The 21,478-nt window shown below is 38.8% G+C and overlaps 1 protein-coding gene across 4 annotated transcripts in view; it reads right to left on the bottom strand.

Annotated features, from left to right (window-relative positions):
- osbpl3b (oxysterol binding protein-like 3b) overlaps positions 1-21,478 on the bottom strand; it is a 73,103-nt gene that overhangs the window by 33,057 nt on the left and 18,568 nt on the right. For 3 of the 4 annotated variants that reach the window (XM_017471607.3, XM_053681426.1, XM_017471617.3), the window contains exon 2: positions 2,575-2,797. The exons of the other annotated variant lie outside the window; for it this stretch is intronic. In XM_017471607.3, the coding sequence (XP_017327096.1) occupies positions 2,575-2,670 (96 nt within the window). In that variant the 5' untranslated portion in view covers positions 2,671-2,797. The remainder of the gene's footprint in view (positions 1-2,574; positions 2,798-21,478) is intronic. 4 annotated transcript variants of the gene reach the window in all.

Here is a 21,478-nt window from a genome sequence, read left to right as displayed (position 1 = left end):
CAACAGAGGGAACAGAGGTTGTGGCTGTGCGGGAAGGAAACAAGGTCAATGTGTTCATTCCCATTTTGAGTCACCTTGTCGGTGGTTTTACAAAAATTACAAACTGCTCCTAAAGAATTTTTTCATAATCTGTAAAATATTGTGCAGATGAATTTTTTCACTAAAGGAATTATGGAGATGGAAAACAGCAAAGTTTCCTAGTAAAGGAAATTGATAGTAAACTGCTGTTAACAGATAACAAAGAATTGGTTCAGATAAAAAACTGCTTATCTTCTGTATACACCTTTAGCTAAATATTAGTTGTGCTTTTATACAGAACCAAAGAATTTATATTTAGGATAAGTAAAATATAGGATAAGTAAAAATGCCATCAACCAAATGAAAATATGCATCAAATATAACAATATGCAACCAAATGAAAAGAATTCAGGCCTATGCAGAAAAGGCAATAACAGTGTTTACAGGAGGAGAGACGCAAGACAATTTCCTTTAATTACAAAAATTTAGGAGCACAGTTGAAGTTTATGTTTTTTTTTTTGTTTTTTTTTTTTTTAGAGACTGTAGCATTAATGTGCCACAATATAACAGACAAGTAGGCATGAGAAAACTTGAGCTGGTCAATTATGACAGAATTTAGGAACATAATGTGAGCCATGAAACATTAGTTTGCCTTCTGATAAACTAAATTTAATATTTTCAGTTCATTTTACAGACTGTATGCAAAAAACAACCGTTTAACCTGTTCCACCTTGTAAACAAATACAATAATCATTGTTTGAAGTCTGTTTCATTTTAAAAATCTATTTAAAGTTACACTATTAGACATTTTCCACTGTCATGGTTCTGGGCTGGAGTCAGTTCTCGAACTGCTCTGTGTATATTGTGTATATATCTGAATAATCTCATACAGGATGTGATTGGGTGAGTTCATTTACCCATCAGATGGGAAGCACTTTAGTTTAATGATGTTCATTAGGGACGCACCGATCAGGATTTTTCGACCGAAACCGATCCAGATACCAATCTTTTTTAATTTAAGCTTTAATCAGGAGGTCTGTCCTAAACAGTTAAATGTAAGCTCTCTGCTCATGGTCACCGTTAATTGAGTTAAATTAATAGCAATGAGAAATACTGTTGGTTAATTGATACAAGCATAAACAAGCATAAAATATATATTTTTAAATATCTTAAATAATAAAGTCCTAATTAAGAGTAGATTAACACAAACATGATCCATATTAGGAAAGAGGCTAATAGCCTTCTAAGCGTAATGTCAAATTGATATTAAACGCAACCCATAGTAATGACACATTATTTAATTTCTCATTTTATTTATATTTTATGAATTTATTATAATATCTATTTTTTATATTCAATTATTTATTTATAACTAAGCACATTTTCTGTCTTTACATTTTATTAGTTTTCTGTTTGTTTGTTTATCAGTTGTTCCTTTTAGATCGGTTCCCCCAGTACACTGTTGCCATGTCTGCTGATAATATTGTGTTTTGGGGGATTAAATCTAAACATGAAAACTGGTGCTGATTATTATAGTGATATCTGGCAAGCTTAAGTTTAAATGAAGTGAATACGCTATTTATTTGATTTACTGAAGAGCATGAAGGAGAGCAGCAGTGTACTCCTTCTGAACAGTTGCTACTCTTGATTATGATTGGTGAGGAATTATTTAATAAAGAAGTTTCAATTAAACCCATCTTGTAGCGTTAGCATTATTATTAATTTACTCCGCCCGACGCCGCTGTGTCTATACGAGCAGGTGAAAGTTCAGGTCATTTTGCAGGATCAATACAAGATGGCGGTTGTGAGATTGGTAAGTTGAGAGAAACAGATTATGTTCAGTGTTACTCATCATCATAATGGCTTCTCTGCAGTATTTAAACACTTGTCCGGTTGACTGAGGAGATGAAAAGCAGTGTGAAAGTAACTGTTGTGTGGTGTAGATGCATTTTGGACTTCCTGTAGTTTTTATTCCGATTGTATTATACAACTCCGAACAGGTCACTCGCACCGTTGCGAATAAATATTTATTCAGTCACACAAAGTACTTTTCAGTCGCAAATGCGAGTGAAATGGTCGCACTGTAGAGCACTGAGTTTATCTGCAAAGTTTTTTCCTGTTTGGCGTGATGATGTTTAATGTTCCCAACAACCTCTGTAGTGCCATTTAACATCGTGCTAGTGTCATGATTTCCCCTCGCGCAAGTGCTGGAGCTCACCGAGAAACTGGCACATCGAGCGCAAAAATGGTAACTCCGTTTCCGGGGTTTGGCACTACAAAATGAAGTCAGCCCTGCGCCGCTCTATGTGATTGGCTGTAAGTGTAGGAAGCGCTTGATTTGAGTGGAGAAAACAGCTGAGTTTTCTATTAGCGGAGGACGAATTTTAAACGTCAATATTGCAGTCGATCATGTTCATTTAATCATGGGCAGTCAAAATTGTAATCGCGATCGATATCCGATTAATTGTGCAGCCCTAATATACAGTCTAAACTGCTTTCAGTTTTCAGTCAGAACAGCACACACACACACACGCACACACACACAGTGATACTCACCTGTCGGCTGTCATGTTTGGATGAGGTGCTGCTGTTGCTGCGGGATAGAGAGGAGATCTTTTGGGACATGGTGGAGCTCTTCTCTTCTGAGCTCATCCCCCACAATCACACACAATGTGGGGGAAGAAAGAGAGAGAAGGTGAGGAAGCTAAAATGAGTCAAATGTGGACCTCCATGTAGCTATGCCTTCTACAAAAGTGCAGCTTGGTCCAGGTGTAACACTCTAAAAAGAGAGAGAGAGAGTGAGAGAGAGAGTGAGAGTGTGTGTGAGAGAGAGAGGGGTTATGTTCAGTGAGGAATTACTCACTGCACACTGTTGCTGTCACTTAGATTCTAAAAGCACAGCAAAAGCCTGAAGTAACTGTTAGTACCTTTTTCTGTTTCAATACAATTTAATTCATAAGGCATTTCCATAACTCCCTACATGCTCTTCTCTTAAAATCTAGGAATTAAAGTGTGTGTGTGTGTGTGTGTGTGTGTGTGTGTGTGTGTGTGTGTGTGTGTGTGTGTGTGTGTGTGTGTCTGAAAATGAGTTGGTCCATATACATAAGGTCAAATCACCTTGTGGACATTTGCATGACCCTTTCACACTTGTTTCATCCCTGTAACATCATTGTATCCCACTCATTTATGCTCACACCCTCACTCTTTCTCTGTCTCATCTACCATTTTAACATAGCAGCAAATACTCTTCAACCTTGTCTTGGTGTTTGCAGACTTCCTCAGCCTTAACTCTCTTCCTCTTTCAGAACACTCAATCTCACTCACTCACGCTCTCTGTATCTCAGCACCTCAAGCTTAATTAGACTAGGAGCTCTGACTCACAGGGCACTGCCACTTAATCTTCTCCACATGTGAAAGCAGTACACACATACACACACCAATTACTGCCACTGATCAACAATAAAAAGTGGAAGCAATTCAGTCCTAAATATCAAGATTTAATGTCATACAAAAAAAAAATCAGCTTCACAAGATCAACTTGAATAAATACTAGCAATGTATTCCCATTACAAACATTCACTCATTATTAAACCTTGCTGCACCACTTTTCTGTACAACTTCTGTGTTCCTGTGTTTTGTTTCATGCCACAGTATCTTGCTAGTTGTCTTAGTTTTGTTGTACGTTTGTTTAATAAACTGTTTTGTTATCTGCGATTGCTTCTGCCTCAACCTTGGTAAGTGACAACAACACACCGTTTTGTTGCTGTTTTCAGTTTTATGCCTGGTTGATACTAAAAAGCCTCAATACCTGAGTAATGTCTCACCATAAATTTAGCACATCCTCTACAAGTAACCACCACACTGTTCATGGTTAACACTAAAAACCAACCATGTTATACACTGTCTTACATATGCAGGACAAATAATACTCTAGATGCAGAACTACACTGAACCCACACTAAAGAGAGTACTGTACATGTACTGAAGAACCCACACTAAAGAGAGTACTGTACATGTAGTGAAGAACCCACACTAAAGAGAGTACTGTACATGTAGTGAAGAACCCACACTAAAGAGAGTACTGTACATGTACTGAAGAACCCACACTAAAGAGAGTACTGTACATGTACTGAAGAACCCACACTAAAGAGAGTACTGTACATGTACTGAAGAACCCACACTAAAGAGAGTACTGTACATGTAGTAAAGAACCCACACTAAAGAGAGTACTGTACATGTACTGAAGAACCCACACTAAAGAGAGTACTGTACATGTACTAAAGAACCCACACTAAAGAGAGTACTGTACATGTACTGAAGAACCCACACTAAAGAGAGTACTGTACATGTACTGAAGAACCCACACTAAAGAGAGTACTGTACATGTACTGAAGAACCCACACTACATACATCAATTTTAGGCAATATTTCAATCCCCTTTAGTGGCATTCACACAACTCGTACATTTTTAAACACTTCCCAGATATCTGACTCACTGATTGTTTGGAAGTCTTCAAAACTTTAGCTGCTATGATTCACATCATGCCTATTCTGTCTTCACTGGAATCCCACTAGAATTAAAAATAAAATGAACCAAAGAAAATCTTCCCTCAGGCTGATGAAATGGGCTGTTATAGTTACAGCCTCACTTTATATTTGCACATGCCCAGATATGAGTTTAATACAAGATAAACATCACAGTTTGTAGTGAGGGGTGGATTCTGGAATCTCCCGCCTATTCTATAAAATTTGAGTGATTTGTAATGAGTTATTAATCAACATTAATCTTTCAAAATATCATGATTTCAATGGCTTCTTCAAGCTTGTGAGATTTACTATTCTTAGTTAAAGCATTCACTTTACTTTTCATCTTCAATCACTAGAGAATAATGACGAATATTGTCTGAACTTCTTACTGAGAGAAAGAATATCTAATCAGTTTGTTTTGGGAATGCTTCCTGGTCAGAGCCATAGCACGACCAAATCCAACCTTGAGGAGCTGTGTATATGGGGTGTGTGTGTGTGTGTGTGTGTGCGCACACTCTTTTGTCACAGGGCATTCGGAGTGAACTGATCATCTGATGAGACAACTCAAAGCCTAAAAACTCAGATTGATGAAATCAGTGGTTCACTGTGTGCCTAAACCAGGACGTGACTGAAGTCCAGATAATCGATGGAGATATTTTTCTGATGCACAGCCATATGTGGAAATGCTCTAGATTTATCTATGCCTTAACCAATCAGAATCATTCAACTGACATAATTCAAGAATCTGACATAAAGACTAGCTTAGTGATGAAGTATAACTGTGAAAAGTGTGAAAGTATAACTGTTGATGTAATAATGAGTGTGTACGCAGAGCGGCCAACGAACTCCTTGTTGAGTGTTGAAACTGACTTCTGCTGACTGCAAACTATTCTTCAGAAAAGTTTTAATCAATTGATTGCGTCTCTTGACTCCTGGCCTTCATTGATCATATCTGGTCCCATCTGGGTCTTTAACTGTAAATTTCCCTACAGTAGGACTAAAAATAAAGTGAAAAATCAGTCATCCCATGTTAATTAATGGAAATCCAAGTTTTATCACAGAAGAAGATCTTTAAAACAAGAGATGGAAGTGGCTACAGCCTCCAGGACGCCCTTACAAATGATGCCTATGATGAATATTAAATTATGAAACAGTTCTATTAAGTGACAAAAATGTGTGGCTGATTCATCATAGTTATGTCCTGAATCTATACTACATACTACATATTACTACATGCAGTATGGCGGTTAACCGATTGATCAGCACTGTTAACCGTTTGCTGGAGCAATCGGTTATCGGCAAAAGTCTGCAACGATAGTTTTTCTCGGTGGCGTCTGTTGTGGGAGGCTGAGAAGAGTCCACTGTCATTATGCAGTACGAGAGCGGCCTCTAGAGGTGAAATAAAAACTATCACTGACAAATTTTGTTGTGTTATTTGAAGTGTTTCCAAATCATTTTTGATGTGTCATTTGGAGTGTTACGTTTTGGTTCAGTTTGGATGTATATCTTTTATGCACTTTAATATTTATTAATAATATATATTATTATTTATTTCATTTTAAAAAGTACAGTACATTTTCAGGGTATAGTCAGTACAATTTATTTTTGTAATAAAGTTCAGCAATATTTTACTTTGTGTTACGCTTTTACTATCAAACTATCGGTTGATTCTTCGGTTATCGGCAGCAGAGCATGTGCACGGAGCTGAGTGCTGATAAGTCCACCGGAGTGGAGAGCGCCTTTCTGAAGATTCCTCTCTGCTCATTCAGACCGCTTGCTCAACCCAGAATACACTTTGTGATATGCTGCTTTGAAAAACTGCAAAATAAACATTAAAAATGAATAAAAAAATTATAAAAGGCACAGCCTGTAACCGAAAGTCACCCACAAATTTCATACTTATTATCCTTATTATCTGTACTACTGTAAGTGAGTCATTTATTCAAGCAATGTATTACAAACAGAAACAAGTATACTACAATGAAATTTTATGTCAGAGTGGGATTTGAGTGAATTTGTTCTATTGATGCACGTGAGCGGTACATTAGTGGAGCATTCGCTTGGGCTGTGAGCAAATGAGCAGAGCGCATACGCATAGAGCGGAATATTGAGCGAAGTGTCAGACCGCTCCGCTTCACTCACATGCTCTGATTGACAGGTACTGCCCATCTTAGTTATTGGTATCGGTAAAATCCACTATCAGTCGACCTTTAATACAGCAGCATGTGAAAATAATAGGCTGTGCTACCTCTGGAGTACCAGTATCAGCATTCACAGTGGTGTAATATTTAGACATATTATTGTGCAGTGGTTTAATATAAAAAAAATAAAAACGTAATGTATGTTTTTTTTTTAAACTGCATTTTCTCCCGATATGTTCATATACAAATTTCTACCCATTATCTAGCTCTCCCCTGTCACATGACAGCTAGAAACCAGGGAGAATGAAGGCTGGCATGTGTTGCCTTAGACAGACATGAAATCAACGACCAGATCTTTTCAAACCGTTGCTCATGCTACGTCACAGAGCAGGTGATCACCCTGAGGAAAGCGCTATCTACTCCCTTCCACATACATGAGCTCACAGATGCCCATGATTGGTTAGTACTGCTGTAATTGACATGGGAGAAAGAGTATGCCATCCCTCCTACCTAACAGCATGGCCAGTTTGCTCGAGAGACTCCCAGCCATGAATGGCTGTGGCATTGTCAGGATTCATGCCTTCTGTTGTGCTACTCAGGAGTCCAATGTATGCTGCTTAGTGCTATGAGTAACATTATCATTTGTTGTGGCTTTTAGCTAGAAATCAGTGGGGAAACAAGTGTGTGATCTAAAACAGGTAAGGGTTATCTGTAAAACTGTGACCTAACTTCATGTCACAGATTCCCCCTTCACATCATGGTTCCCATGGTGACAAGCACCATGTGCTCATGCTTGTGTTCATTGCTGTCTCTGCCCCCATCTTGTCATTGATGTATTACCCCAATGTGTGCCCCTCTGCTGTATTAGTACTTGATTAGTTTGCTCATTTATACACTCGTTGTATAGGTCCTAGTGCTATGTTCCTGTTCCAGCCTTTGTTTACTGTGTTTCCTGTTCTTGATGCACTTCCTGGTTATTACCAGTGCATTTTTTTCAAAATTTCAGATAAATGGCGCACTTATATAGCGCTTTAATCCAAAGCGCTTTGCACTGTGTCTCATTCACCCATTCACACACACTCACACACCAATGGTAGCAGAGCAGCCATGCAAGGTGCTAACTTGCCATCAGGAGCAACTTATGGTTCAGTGTCTTGCCCAAGGACACGTCGGTATGTGCAGTCATGTGGGCCAGGAATCGAACCGCCAACCCTACGATTAGTGGACAACCCGCTCTACCACCTGAACCACAGCCGTCCGTATGATAGATTATGGTGTTTCCATGTTCCCTACATGTATTCTGACATCCGCTACAGCCTTTGATGACAATTTTTGGAAATCCCCTAAAAACCCCCACATTGATTACACACACGAGCATCCTACTTATCTTTCCCGCACATTACACCACAAAGATGCATCCACAACGTCCATCTCACCAGAAATGTTCAAGATACTAATTTGTACAATTTATATAACCTGTTTTTTGATAGATACTGCTAATATAACAGCAGTAGATCATGTACAGAGAACACAGCAGACCTGGGGTCATTTGCAGTCAGCTTTTTATTGCATATTGACCACACGGAGAAAAAAAAGGAAAAAAATAAACACACACACACACACAACCACACACACAAAAACAAAAAACTTTCCAGCTTGCTCAATATATCTGTAGTGTAATTCATTTTTAAGTGGCCACTCACCGATTACTGCACAGCCTGAGACAGTGGGGCAAGAGGACGCGTAATAATGGGTTATCTGAGGTGCAGGTGTGCTGCATCGTGACTTCTGGCACGTCCAGAAATTGGTGCTAAACACGACCCCACCTGCGACATTTACTCTCTAACTGTAGAGTTGGCTTCAACAGATTTCAAAATAACTGGGTAGCTATTGTTATATAAACAGTGGGGGAAAATGTTCATTTTCTCTAGAACTATTTTTTTCTGTCGGATTTGCTTGATGATGTTTTCAATTGTACAGAGTTGAAAAATAAAGAGATTTTTATTTTTCAATCAGAAACTATGCACGATGCAAACAGTTCATGCAAGCATATGTGTTGTTCAGTTTTGGTTGTATAAAGAAATATTTCAAATAATCAATGAGGAATTCTTGAAAACAATAAATCAAACATCCTATTACCTGTTATTTAATTAAATATTTATACAGGTAACAGGGCATCTGATGGGATAAATGTGTGAGCAAAGTTATTCATTCCTCAGGGTAATGAGAAGGCTAGAGCCGGCCTGGAGAGAGAAGACTTGCAGACAGATGCACATAAAGTTCAACTTCACATTCAAGTGGCTTTATTGTCATATCAACCATATACAGCTGGTACACACAGTGAAAGGAAACAACCTTCCTCCAGGACCATGGTGCTGCATAAACAACACAGAGCTCCCTGAGACTACACAGAAATAAGACTACAAAGACATACACAGGACTACATAAAGTGCACGTATGCAAACAGCGTACAAGTGTCATGGATTGCCGGAATGAACTCTGGACTTCAGTTCACAGCAGCCACTGCACCTCTGCATCATTATCACATGAGCGCCTGCACCTGATTCTCATTCATGTTAACACACTTGTGCGTGTGTATATAGTCATAGTTTGCACTGCACTCTTTGTATTGCTTTAATTGTCTTCTGTTGCCATGTTATGCTCTCTCATCTCATATGTATTGTTTTGTGTTTGTTATTAAACTTTAAATCTGCACTTGTATCTAGTGATGGGAAATTCGGATCATTTTACTGACTCGGATCTTTGAATCTTGTTCAGCAAAATGAACGAATCTTTTTCAAGTCATTTTGTTCATTTTAGCAGAATATAATTAAAATGTTATATGTTAAATTCCTCAAAACATCTAGTACTTACGCAAACGTTGATCACATTTGGAATAAAAAAGAAACTATAGGCTAATGCGGTCAAGGCTGAATTATGAGAAACAGAAATGATTAATTAATAGCTTAGCATTAGGTCTTCAGGTGACGCAGTCTGTTGGTTCACCACACCTCCCGATCCGAGTCCTTCTTCACATTTGTCATGTCTGTTCCCCGGAAACAGAAATGATTAGTTCATCTCTCGAGTCTTCGGGGTGGAGTTGTTAGTTCATCCCGTTAGTTCATCCCATACGCTGAATGCAGTGGGGCTGTGACGTGATGAATGAACGACTCGAACCCGAACACCCGGGAGGTGAACTAATCATTTCTGTTTCCTGTATAGAATCTATGGGGATGTTGCATTATATGCGCTGTCAACACAAAATAAGTGAATCACTTTCTGAGACAACTTGTTGTTCCGGAGTCATATTAAAGATTCGTTCACATTACTACTTGCATCCGTCTCCGCCTCCAATCGTGACAACAAGACACTACAACAATTATTAAACACGACAACAGGCACAGTACAGGACAGTGCATAAACATAACATACTAATTGGCAGGGGCTAATTAGTAATTCAGAAGGAGCAACTAATATGGTTAAACCCCCATATTTCCAAAGATAAAAAGACATCAGCATAAGGTTTTAGCATCCACATCAGATTATTTGCTGTTAACAAATTTCTTAAAGTGGATTACTTTTGAATTTTGTGGAACAGCAACCACAAATGCTCATAAGAAAAAGTGTTATGAAGATGTGATTTCTTTTTAGACCAGAGAGTAGATTCATATAGTCTACCAGTGACAGCAATATCAGGTGATTACACAGAGTGAAGCACCCAGTAGACCTTCAGACGATATTTTCCAGCACGTTTTGCCGGCACATCCATGACCCCTCATTAGCAGTGATCAAGAATACAGTTGTGAGTGTGAACTGAGAACGCTGTACTCTACTCTACCATCATTTTCCACATAAGTATACAGGAGATTGACTAAAAGCACACTGTCCAGTCAAGATACAAATTAAACAAAAGGACAGATGACAGCCATCATTTCAGCGGTTTAACATACTAACCCCGTAAGGCCGAAAAACCGGCTTGCCCGTCTTTGACCTATTCCCGTAAGGACGATATACTGGCTTGGTCGTCTACGCCAAATACCCGTAAGGCCGATATAGCGGCTTTACAGTGTAAACGTTATCCCCGTAAGGCCGGTATACCGGCATTACTCTGCTATGATTCCTTACTTATTTAATTATTATTGGACTGTGATTGGCGATGGAATATGCTGTCATCAACGGCGTTACGAACAGTATTTTAGTTACAAGACTGGATATGTGTTCAAAACACCAGGATTTCGCAAAGTGATGTGCCAAAACCGCTTTCTTGCCATATGGAAATTTCTCCATGTCGTTGATGAACATGATCCAAGCATCGACAAGCAGGACAAGTTGTACAAAGTAAGTAAACACCAGAAATAAGTGTTTCAGTGCATGTATTTATAATAAAAGTAATTATGAAGTAATTATTACAGGAATAATAATAAATTACTTGTCAAAATAAAAAACAATTTTTTTTTATCCATTATTCATTTTTGTGGCCATTGTATTGTATTCATCCATTATGTTTCAGATTCTTCCACTGTTTAGCGAGCATTTTCCGTAATTTCTCTAGTTAAGAATTGTGGAGTAAAAACACTGAACTGCTACATTTTCAAAGTAATATTACACAAATACATTATTATTAGTTGTTTCAAGGCCTAAAAATGTTCAAATTAAAATGCTGATTTTGGGCCAATTTTGGCCCAGGGACTCAGGGTTGGCATGCTGTTTCTATGGGGAAAATAGGGTTGTGGGATATAATACTGTGGGAACTAAGGGGTAAGAGGGTTAAACATGTTTAACGTGTATGGTATTCAGAGGGAAACATGGCATGAAGCCAGCTTGACATTAAAGACTTGAAACGTTTCAAAAAATAGAAACCACGAATCATTACATCTTATTATACCATCACTGAGACCTTGTGATAGTTTCATTCTTGAGCCACTGACAGATTTTAGCAATCCCATCTATAATCACAACCAGCTGCCATTGCGTTTCAGCGATGGGGATCAGTCGGCCAGTCATTCAGCGAGTGGGTTCCCACCCTTTCAAAAGCCCTTATATGGTCAATTCAGGAGTGGTTATATTTATAGAACTCTCTAGATACGATTCAGTTTCTGGTTTGCCTACTATAAAATAGATTAATCTCAAGGCTTATATTGAATGCATTTCATATGGGGCTTATTAACACATTAAACACCAGCAACTGTGTTCTGCGATTAGCATCTGATGATTATGCATGTAGTCATGCAGGTGGACATTCTTCTCTGAGGTTCATTTGCTTTTCCAGAGTGTGCCGGCAGGTTGCCTTTCATCCAAGATGAGCCTTGGTAGGTAGCATGGAGGCAGTTTTTTCTTCAATTCCTGTCAAAGCATGTGCAGACCTGTGGCTTCCTAAATCACATGCTGAGCGTTGCAGGACTAGGCTAATTACAGCGCGGGCATGAAGCCTCTTTAAGTAGCAGCGATGACTGAGCTCTTCCGCTGAACAGACTCCAGGCTGTGTGTAAACGACACTTGCCACTTCTTAACTCCCCACCTCATCAGAGCGCCTCTTTAGAAGCCAGCAGAGAGCAGCTGCCTCTTTGTGTCTGGCCAATCATTTATTCATTCACTTTCCACGCACACGCACACCGAGAGTGACGCATAACCTACACACACCCATCCACGGCCGTGTATCGCTTTTGTCTGAAGCGTAAATCTGGACTAAATTAGCACTGAGTCATGTCTTGGGCATTATGGTTAAGATGGTAAATAATAATGTTATGTTTCAGTTGTAACAATACTCCAGGAAAACCTTGAATTTGAATCAACTATGTGAGAAATAACAGGGGTAGAAATATTGAACCATTCCAGAGATTAAGTGTAAAGCTTGACAATCTCACAGCCGGTGCAGATAAAAGATTTATACAGGCTCAAGGCAAATCTGACTCATCATCAGGACCTCCAGTACAGGCCATTAATTATACACACAGACATGACAACAAAGCAATACTCATTCTTTCCCCCCCGTGCTCACACTTTCATTTAGTATTTCTACTAAAACCCTGTGAGGAATATGGGCACAAATAAAAACAAGTGTGTCCAACAACATAAAAAGGAGAAAATTAGATTGAACCCAGATTTTCAGCGCAAAATTAAAAAACAGCACCAATAAAAAAATATGCAAAGCTTGACAGTATGATTGGTCTATAATTTGATGTATAGGGGAAATAATGGATTGAGGTGACAAATATAATATTAAAGGTTAAACACAGATTGAGTGGAGCGCAGAACGTGTTGCTGACACAGCTCCACAGGTCGTGGCTCTCATCTTTTCTACATCAGTGGAGACCTGAACCCCTCACAGGCCGAGCCACCGGTGTAATTACAAACTCAACTAAAGGTGACAGCTCTGGTTTGCGTCTGTCACTCTGTAATTCAACCTCTCCATCTGTCACAGATAGCAGGTAGGGTTTGTGTCTTTTGAGAAAGGAAGCACCATGAGAACCATTCTAAAAATAACTGGCACAAAGCCGTGACTAAACAGTAGCAGAAGCAGCGAGATGAACACAGGAGGAGCTAGTACAATGTTCCTGAAGATTAGAGCCATGTCAAAGAATCGCTGTTAAAACAAGTCGCTCAATTAGGGGTTTGAAACAAAATCTCTTTTAAACACTCCTATTTTAGGATTTTTCAGAATGTTTTTATGCTTCTGATTTTTTATTATTATTATTATTTATTATTCAAAACAACATTTTTACATTCTACAGGGTGACCCAAAAGGACATTGTTTTAATCTTGATGATTACAGCTTACAGCTCACAGAAATTAAAAATCCAGTATCACAAAATAATAGAATAAAGAATTTATAATACAGAAATGTCGACCTGAGAAAAGCTCTAATCAGCAAATTATCTCAAAACACCTGCAAAGCTTTCCTGAGCCTTCAATCAGTCTGGTTCAGTACACACAACCACAGTCAGTTTTCAGATGAAAGTAAATGTTGCATTTCATTTGGAAATCAAGGTCCCAGAGTCTGGAGGAAGAGTGGAGAGACACAGAATCCAAGCTGCTTGAAGTCCAAGGTGAAGTTTCCACAGTCAGTGATGATTTGGGGGCCATGTCATCTGCTCCACTGTGTTTTCTCAATTCGAGAGTAGATGCAGCGTTTACCAGGAGATTTTAGAGCACTTTATGCTTCCATCTGCTGACGAGCTTTATGGAGATGCTGATTTCCTTTTCCAGCAGGACTTGGTACCTGCCAAGTGTCAAAGTGCCAAAACTACTAGTAACTGGTTTGCTGACTGTGGTATTACTGTGCTTGATTGGCCAGCAAACTCGCCTGACTCGAACCCCATGGAGAATCTATGAGAGACACCAGACCCAACAATACAGACGAGCTGAAGGCCGCTATCAAAGCAACCTGGGCTTCCAGAACACCTCAACAGTGCCACAGGCTGACTGCCTCCATGCCACACTGCATTGATGCAGTAATTCATGCAAAGGGATTAAAGCCCCGACCAAGTATTGAGTGCATAAATGAACATACTTTTCAGAAGGTCAACATTTCTATATTATAAATCCTTAATTCTAATATTTTAAGATACTGGATTTTTGATTTCCATGAGCTGTAAGCCATAATCATCAAGAATAAAAATAAAAAAGGCTTGAAATATTTCACTTTATGTGCAATGAATCTAGAATATATGAAAGTTCCACTTTCTGAATTAAATTATGGAAAAAAATTAACTTTTCCACAATATTCTAATTTCCTGAGATGCATCTGTTTAATATAAACTAAGTGTGAAAAATTTTGTAAGTCATTTTGCTAAAAAGTGTTCATTTCCCCAATGTATGGAGACTTTTGGGACACCCTGTATTACATTAAAAGGGTTTGATCATGTCTTTATTTTTGTAGAATGTTCTAAATTATTGTGTATAAAATAACTGTTCCAAGACAAAAAATAATAATAAATAAAATGACCAACTCTGATTCATTCAGCCCATGCTCGAGCAGAGTAATGACTTTCTCAGTTTGTTTGTTTTGATGTCTTTCATTTACATATTGAAAGCTTTCTTATGTACCAGGAAAAACCCCCACAACCACTGTATTTGCCTGTGTGGAGCTAAATATAACAATAGTAGCTTTATTACACGCTAGTCAAATTTACTGTCACTGTACCAAATACAGTTTATAACTTAAGCCCATAAATGAAACAGATACATCGCAAAACATTATGGTAACATAACACCACACTTGGACTATTTATTTATGTCAGAACCTTGACCAAAATTGACAATACAATTATAGACAAATGTAATACTATTATTAATCTTATTGATAAACCATTTTTAAAACATATATACACCATTCATGTTTATCATAATGAGAACAACCGATACAAGAATCTTATATATGTTGTACTATAATATCAGTGAAGTCTGAAATAGTCGTAAACCAGTAATAGTGAAAAAATGATTTCAGATGTTAGCATTGCATAAACTAGTAGACATTTATTGATGGTCAAATTTCAAAGGCTAATCTGCAGAAACAGGAGTAATATCAGTCATCGTGACAAGTGAGATTGAAATGTATGCCAGCACAAATTTTCAGTGCTTCCTAGCACAATTTTGTGCAAGATGTTTGCACAGAAATTATGCTCACAAATGAATTCTGTGTAATCCTCCATGATTCAGTGAAAACAGAATCCATAAGGCCAACACACACACACACACACACACACACACACACACACACACACACACACACACACACACAATTACTGATGAATAATCATATTATTACCAAGCATTTCTTGATATTGCATAAGAATGGCTGAGAGTTTTTTGTAACAGATGGACCAGATGGATGGATATTTTCATTTTTTATTTAGAATGCATGATTGCTGGAATGCAAACTTCTTCAATCTTCAACAAGAAACTTACATCAGGTCTGCCAGGATTGTGACATTTGATCTGGCTATTAATTGTCATACATGATTGAAATGAAATTATTAAGGATTTGATTGTCTTTTCTGTTGACTTTATGCCACATTTATAATATAGGTTGAACAGTAGTGTAATATGCAGCTACACAGCGATTTGTTAACACTGTGCATATGAGCGCTTTTACTTCTAAGTATATGGAAGAAAAAAAAATCAAAGGGGCGACACGGCACAAATAATACACAAACCAGTTAAAGGAAAGCAAAATAATGTACGCCAGCAAAAACCGCAAATAAATTCTGTACTAATGCACTGTTATCTACAACACTACAGTACATATTATTGTCTTCCATAACAAAGCATACTTAACAATAGTTCATACAATGAGAATTAGAATATGATTTGGTTGCAATTTGATTACATCAAGAAATTAGTCATGCATAAATGTGTTTACTGATTGCTGTCAGGTGGCAGAGATGTCATGCATGGAAATTACAAGACTACAGTAGGTTACAAGGCTTTTGGTGATGATGCTTCATTGTCATGTGACCTTTGACGTCATCATAAACACAAAAATCTTAACGGGATCAACAGATTAAAGCAAGTGCACATCAGGAAATGCACATCAGGAAAGTTAACTGAATTAGTAATGTAATGTGGGTGGAGTTAACAGTCTGAGATAAATTCGTTGCCGTTAGCTTGGCTGGGTAATGCATGATAGAGATCAAACGCTGTGACAACTGTTTTTTATGTTTAAACCTTCAACAAGTTAACAATGCATTCAGGATTTGTTAAGCAAGTAATGTTTAACCAAAGTTTAATACATAAAAAGAGCTGAAGCGCTCTCTTTTGCAATTTTTTTTCTGAGTGCATCTGCACCAGTCCCGTTGCATTATGGGGCACTGACTAGCGTAGTGTCCATTGGTTGCATACTGCAAAATCTCGCCGGAAGCAATACGCCATCCGGGTATTTCTCGCCTAGTGTTTCTCGCCTACTGAGAATTCATACGCTACCCCTCTGGCGTACTGTTTTTCGCCTACTACTAGTAGAATAGTATGCGATTTTGGACGCAGCCGTAGTATAAGTATGACAATTGGGACGCAGGGTGGGTTTTTTTTTTTATAGTGTGTGTGTGTGTGTTTGCATGTGTGTCCATGGGTACGTGTGATTAAGTCCGGGTGCGAACAGTCAGTAATCGGGTGGCATGGAGTGTGTGTGTGTGTGTGTGTGTGTGTGTGTGTGTGTGGGTGTGTGTGTGTTTGCGTTGGGAGGTGTAGGCCGTAGTGACCATGTTTGTAGGCCATGATGCATTTTGGGAAGCAGAGTTCAACGTCTCCTCATATAATCAATTTAAATAATTGCACGTGACACGGTGAGTACTGTTATAATGTTATAATTAACACATTTCACAAAAACAGCACTGCTTCACTTTACTTTTATTAATTCTGATATAATATTAGGTACAGTGTACAGTGTTGATCAGAACCTCAATATGCCATGCCACCCTATTAATGCATGAAGGAAAAGGGCTGTGAGTAAGTGGAAAAGCACAAGAGAGGCAGGCCACTGCTCATTAGCTATCTCTCTTGAACAGGCTAGATAATCAGAGCGAAGAGACAGGCCGCAGTAATTGCCAATATCACAGGGCAAAATCCACTGCACTAACGAGCATGTGAACAAGCAGGAGCTTGTTAGCTTATCAGTTGCAATGGTGAGCTAATAGTCTGCTGCTCGCAGGCACAAAGTGTTAATGGAGCAAAATGAATGAAATGCAGTTACACAATCAACTGCCTCAGTGTGTCTGTACACTGAGATTGAAGACTTGATTTCTTTATTTACTAAAGCAAATGGCCTATGGCTCTTAATTATATCTACAGATGCCATGGGTACAGTGTGGCATTTTAGAGTCTGACCTGCTAAATCTGTTTCAAACAGCCATCAGTGCTGATCTGCTGATGTGAACAGTAGCACGCTTGTTAACAGGAGTTTCTGCAGGTTGTTGCCCCACTAGAAAAACAGACTGTCTTTCTATTCCTCATCACAGTCATCAGAGTCCTGTGCTCCTTTCTACAGTATTCTCACTTTTACCCCTAAACTTTATATATATACGTATATATAAACTATATATATATATATATATATATATATATATATATATATATATATATATATATATATATATATATATTAAAACTTGTGGTTTAGTGGAATTTATCTGAGTCTTTAAGAAACAGAGGGAGTTGAAAATTGCTCAATGGAAAATCCTGACAGACTTGTGGCATTATGTCCTAAAACATAAAATTATGTTCCGATGCAGGCTTACCAGAGAATGAAGTGTGCAGGGTTGGGGGTATTTCCTATGTTCTTATTTGTAGAATTGGGATTTCTTAATGTGGGTGAATGTGTAGGTGTTATTTTTCTTGTTGTCTCTATTAATTTAATACAGGAAAAAACAAACTTGGCTAACTTGTGCAGTGGAGGCTCACGCTGCTTAGCAGAGCACAGTTGGCGTTTCCATTAATAACAACCGAAAACGGGGGGAAAAAATCCTTGCACAGAATCACATGGGTGTGACTCATAGCTTTTTACTCTGTTAATGACAACTTCTCCAGTTGTAGCTGAGGAACAACTGTGTTTACTGAGATGACAGTGTTTAAGAGGGAGATGGTCCAGATGGGGAGGACATGGTGGATGACCAGGGCTTAAATTATGTTTTCTCAACCAGTCACACTGCTCAATATGATTTAAAAGCAAGCTAAAAGGCTTCACCAACAATCTAGTAACAATCACTGGTTCAACAGATTTCATAAATGGCACATCCATTCTTTCTCTGCAAACAAATTCAGAAAATATTTTCCAATCATTTATTACTGACAAATTAATCCAATAAGGTGTTGTATTTAAAAACAATTGCTGTTTAAAAACTATGCCCCAAATATTCAGTGTCATGAGACATCACAATCTTGAAGACATTTCTACAATACACAATATGCATCATGATATATAGGTTTACTAACAAACTGACAGCAAAACTGTAGTAAAATGTACAAAAAAAAAAAGTTTAATAATACTTCTTTAAAAAAAGAAGAAGAAGTAAGAAAGGATAGAAATCTAAAAATATTCACAGTTTACAATTTAAAATATTTATATCAGTACAAAACAAACATCTAATCCATCTAACGGTATACATTTTCCATGCCGCTTATCTAGGGCTATCATGATAAATAATTGCATGATACACTTTGCTGAGATATCGTTGGTATGGTGATGTATTTTTATGTTTTTAATACAAATTACAAATTTTTATTAAAGGGAAAGGCCACGGGAGCCTGGAGCCTATCCCAGGGAACTTGGGACACGAGGTGGGGGATACCCTGGACGGGGTGCCAACCCATCACAGGGTAAAACTGCACACACATTCACACACCACAGACAATTTCAAAATGCCAATCAGCCTACAGTGCAGAAAGAAACCTGATTACCCAGAGGAAACCCATGAAGAATGGGGAGATCATACAAACTCTGTGCGCACAGGGAACCCCGGAAGTGAAGATATCAAGATACATAATATCTCAGAAAAGTGTCCTGAGACAATTTATCACAACATTGATATTTTACTGTCATATCGCCCAGCCCTACTGAGGAGACAGGAACTGGTGAGTGATGGAGGGATGATGAGAGGGTGAAAAAATAGGAGAAGACAGGCAGACTAGCCCTGTGGAAGTTTAACCCTCAGACTCACTGTAGATTAGCTGCGATTGATGACAACCACTCAAAAACATTCTGTCGTCAGATCGTCACAATAGAATTTATTACATTGAGAAAACTCTCTGGCAGTTTGACAAGGCTTGATGCCTGAGGACAAGACCTCAGTCTGATTATGCTCAACATCATTTCTCAACAAATGGGTTTTAAAATATTAAATGTGCAGTCATTTGGGAAAGGAGTATCATTACCACTCGCTTTTAATAAGTTCATAATAGTGGTAGCAGGCATATTTCTGTGAGGACATCTATAAAGCTGGGTTAGTATGTTTGTTCTTTGATATTCCAGTATTTGGCTGTGCAATGTAATATCAAAATGGGCCACAATATTCGTCACTTATTAAAAATAAGCACGCTAAAAAAGAACACAATTTCCAGTGATTTGCTAGAACACACAGCAATTACATTTCTGGCGAGTGTACTGTCAAATCACCATTACGCTGAATTCTCCCTCTCAGCGTAGTGAGCGTTGCTTTCATGTTGCTTTCATGTGCTTCTCTTTGTTATGCCAAGTGCTTTTGTTTAGTTTTCTGTCCTGTCTCCACCCGTCTTATCATTAGTTTGTTCCCCTAGTGTGCACATGTTGTAAATTCAATCCTTGGTTAGTTTGGTTGTTTATACCCTCATAGCAAACTCTTATCATGCATTTGGTTTCACATCGAGTCCATTCCATATTTTCCAGTTACACTGTATTCTGCGTTTGTTCCCGTTTCTTGACATTTTACATTATTTCTTGATCTTTGATCATATTCTGGTGTAACATTGCTTACCTGTGTTTGGACCAATGATATCGACAGTGACTATGATTCTTGGATTTATAGACTTGCATCCTAAATTGAATTTAAATTGTTCATGGATGTGTTTTGTCATTAACATTGCCACATGACAACATAATGTGCCAGTTGTGTACATAGACCTCCTGTCCAACCTGTTAGGAAGACAATATGCTCTGCATATTAATACAGCTGAGCTGAAACAGCCTTTTAGTGGAATACCACAAACCTAACATGGATACTCCCATGCCTTAGGGAGAGAACACCAAAGATTAAATATGCATGATTGTCTGGGGTAGCGATGTAATAAAGAGAACATCTACTGAAAAGAAAAAAAACAGAGAGAAAGAGAGAGAGAGAGAGAGAGCGAGAGAGAGAGAGAGCTAGAGAGATCATTGCCATGCAGACAAAACTCGGAATTTCGTTGCCTCTTAAAGAGCTTTTAAAAGACTAACTGAATCCTGCCAAATCCTGCCACGCATGTAACCCTGTTCCCTAAGAAGGGAACGAGACGTTGCATTTAGCATAACAGTATGGGAAGCGCCCTTGCGCGCGTGACCTGTATCTGAAGCTTATGTAAAATCATGCCTCTACTTATAAGCCTGCCATGATCAGGTGACGTGGCAATTAAGTACGTTGCATGATATATATATATGGCACCTGTGAACCACGCCACCAGCCTCTATTATCTGAAGTGAAGACGCAATTCACAGGCCTGCCCTGGTATGACAAAGCTATGTCTAATCCAGGGGCAAAGTTAAAGCAGGAAGGGGCAACAGAGAGAGCTTGTACATCTCCCACTCGCTTGAGAGATGTCAGGGCCAGTAGAAGAGCTACCTTTAGAGTCAGAAGCTTCTCAAAGGCTGACCCTAAGGGCTTAAATGGAGCCCCTGACAGACCTTCCAAGACCACAGAAAGGTCCCAGGAAGGTATGCGCGGCCTGCAGATGGGCCTCAGCCGTCTGACACCACGCATGAACCTTGAAGTTGGAGGATGTTGCCCCACAGAGGCTCCATCAACAGGGGCATGGCTGGCCAAAACAGCGGCCACGTAAACCCTGATTGTAGAAGGAGCCAACCCTGCTGAGAAACGTTCTTGTAAGAACTCCAGGACTGTGGCTATTGCGCAGTTCACTGGGTCTAGCTGACGTTCCTTACAGCACAAGACAAAAAACCGTCATTTGAGCGCATACAATTTCCTTGGGGATGGTGCTCTAGCATTTAATATGGTCTCTACAACCTCAGTTTTGGGACCAGAATCTATGAGCTGGTGCCCCTCAGGGGCCAGACCCACAGTTTCCATAGTTCTGGCCGAGGGCGATAAATCAGCCCTCCGGCTTGAGACAGT

The sequence above is a fragment of the Ictalurus punctatus genome, chromosome 1, assembly GCF_001660625.3.
Source record: "Ictalurus punctatus breed USDA103 chromosome 1, Coco_2.0, whole genome shotgun sequence".
NCBI classification, from domain to species: domain Eukaryota; kingdom Metazoa; phylum Chordata; class Actinopteri; order Siluriformes; family Ictaluridae; genus Ictalurus; species Ictalurus punctatus.
This window is presented reverse-complemented; position numbering and strand designations above follow the sequence as displayed.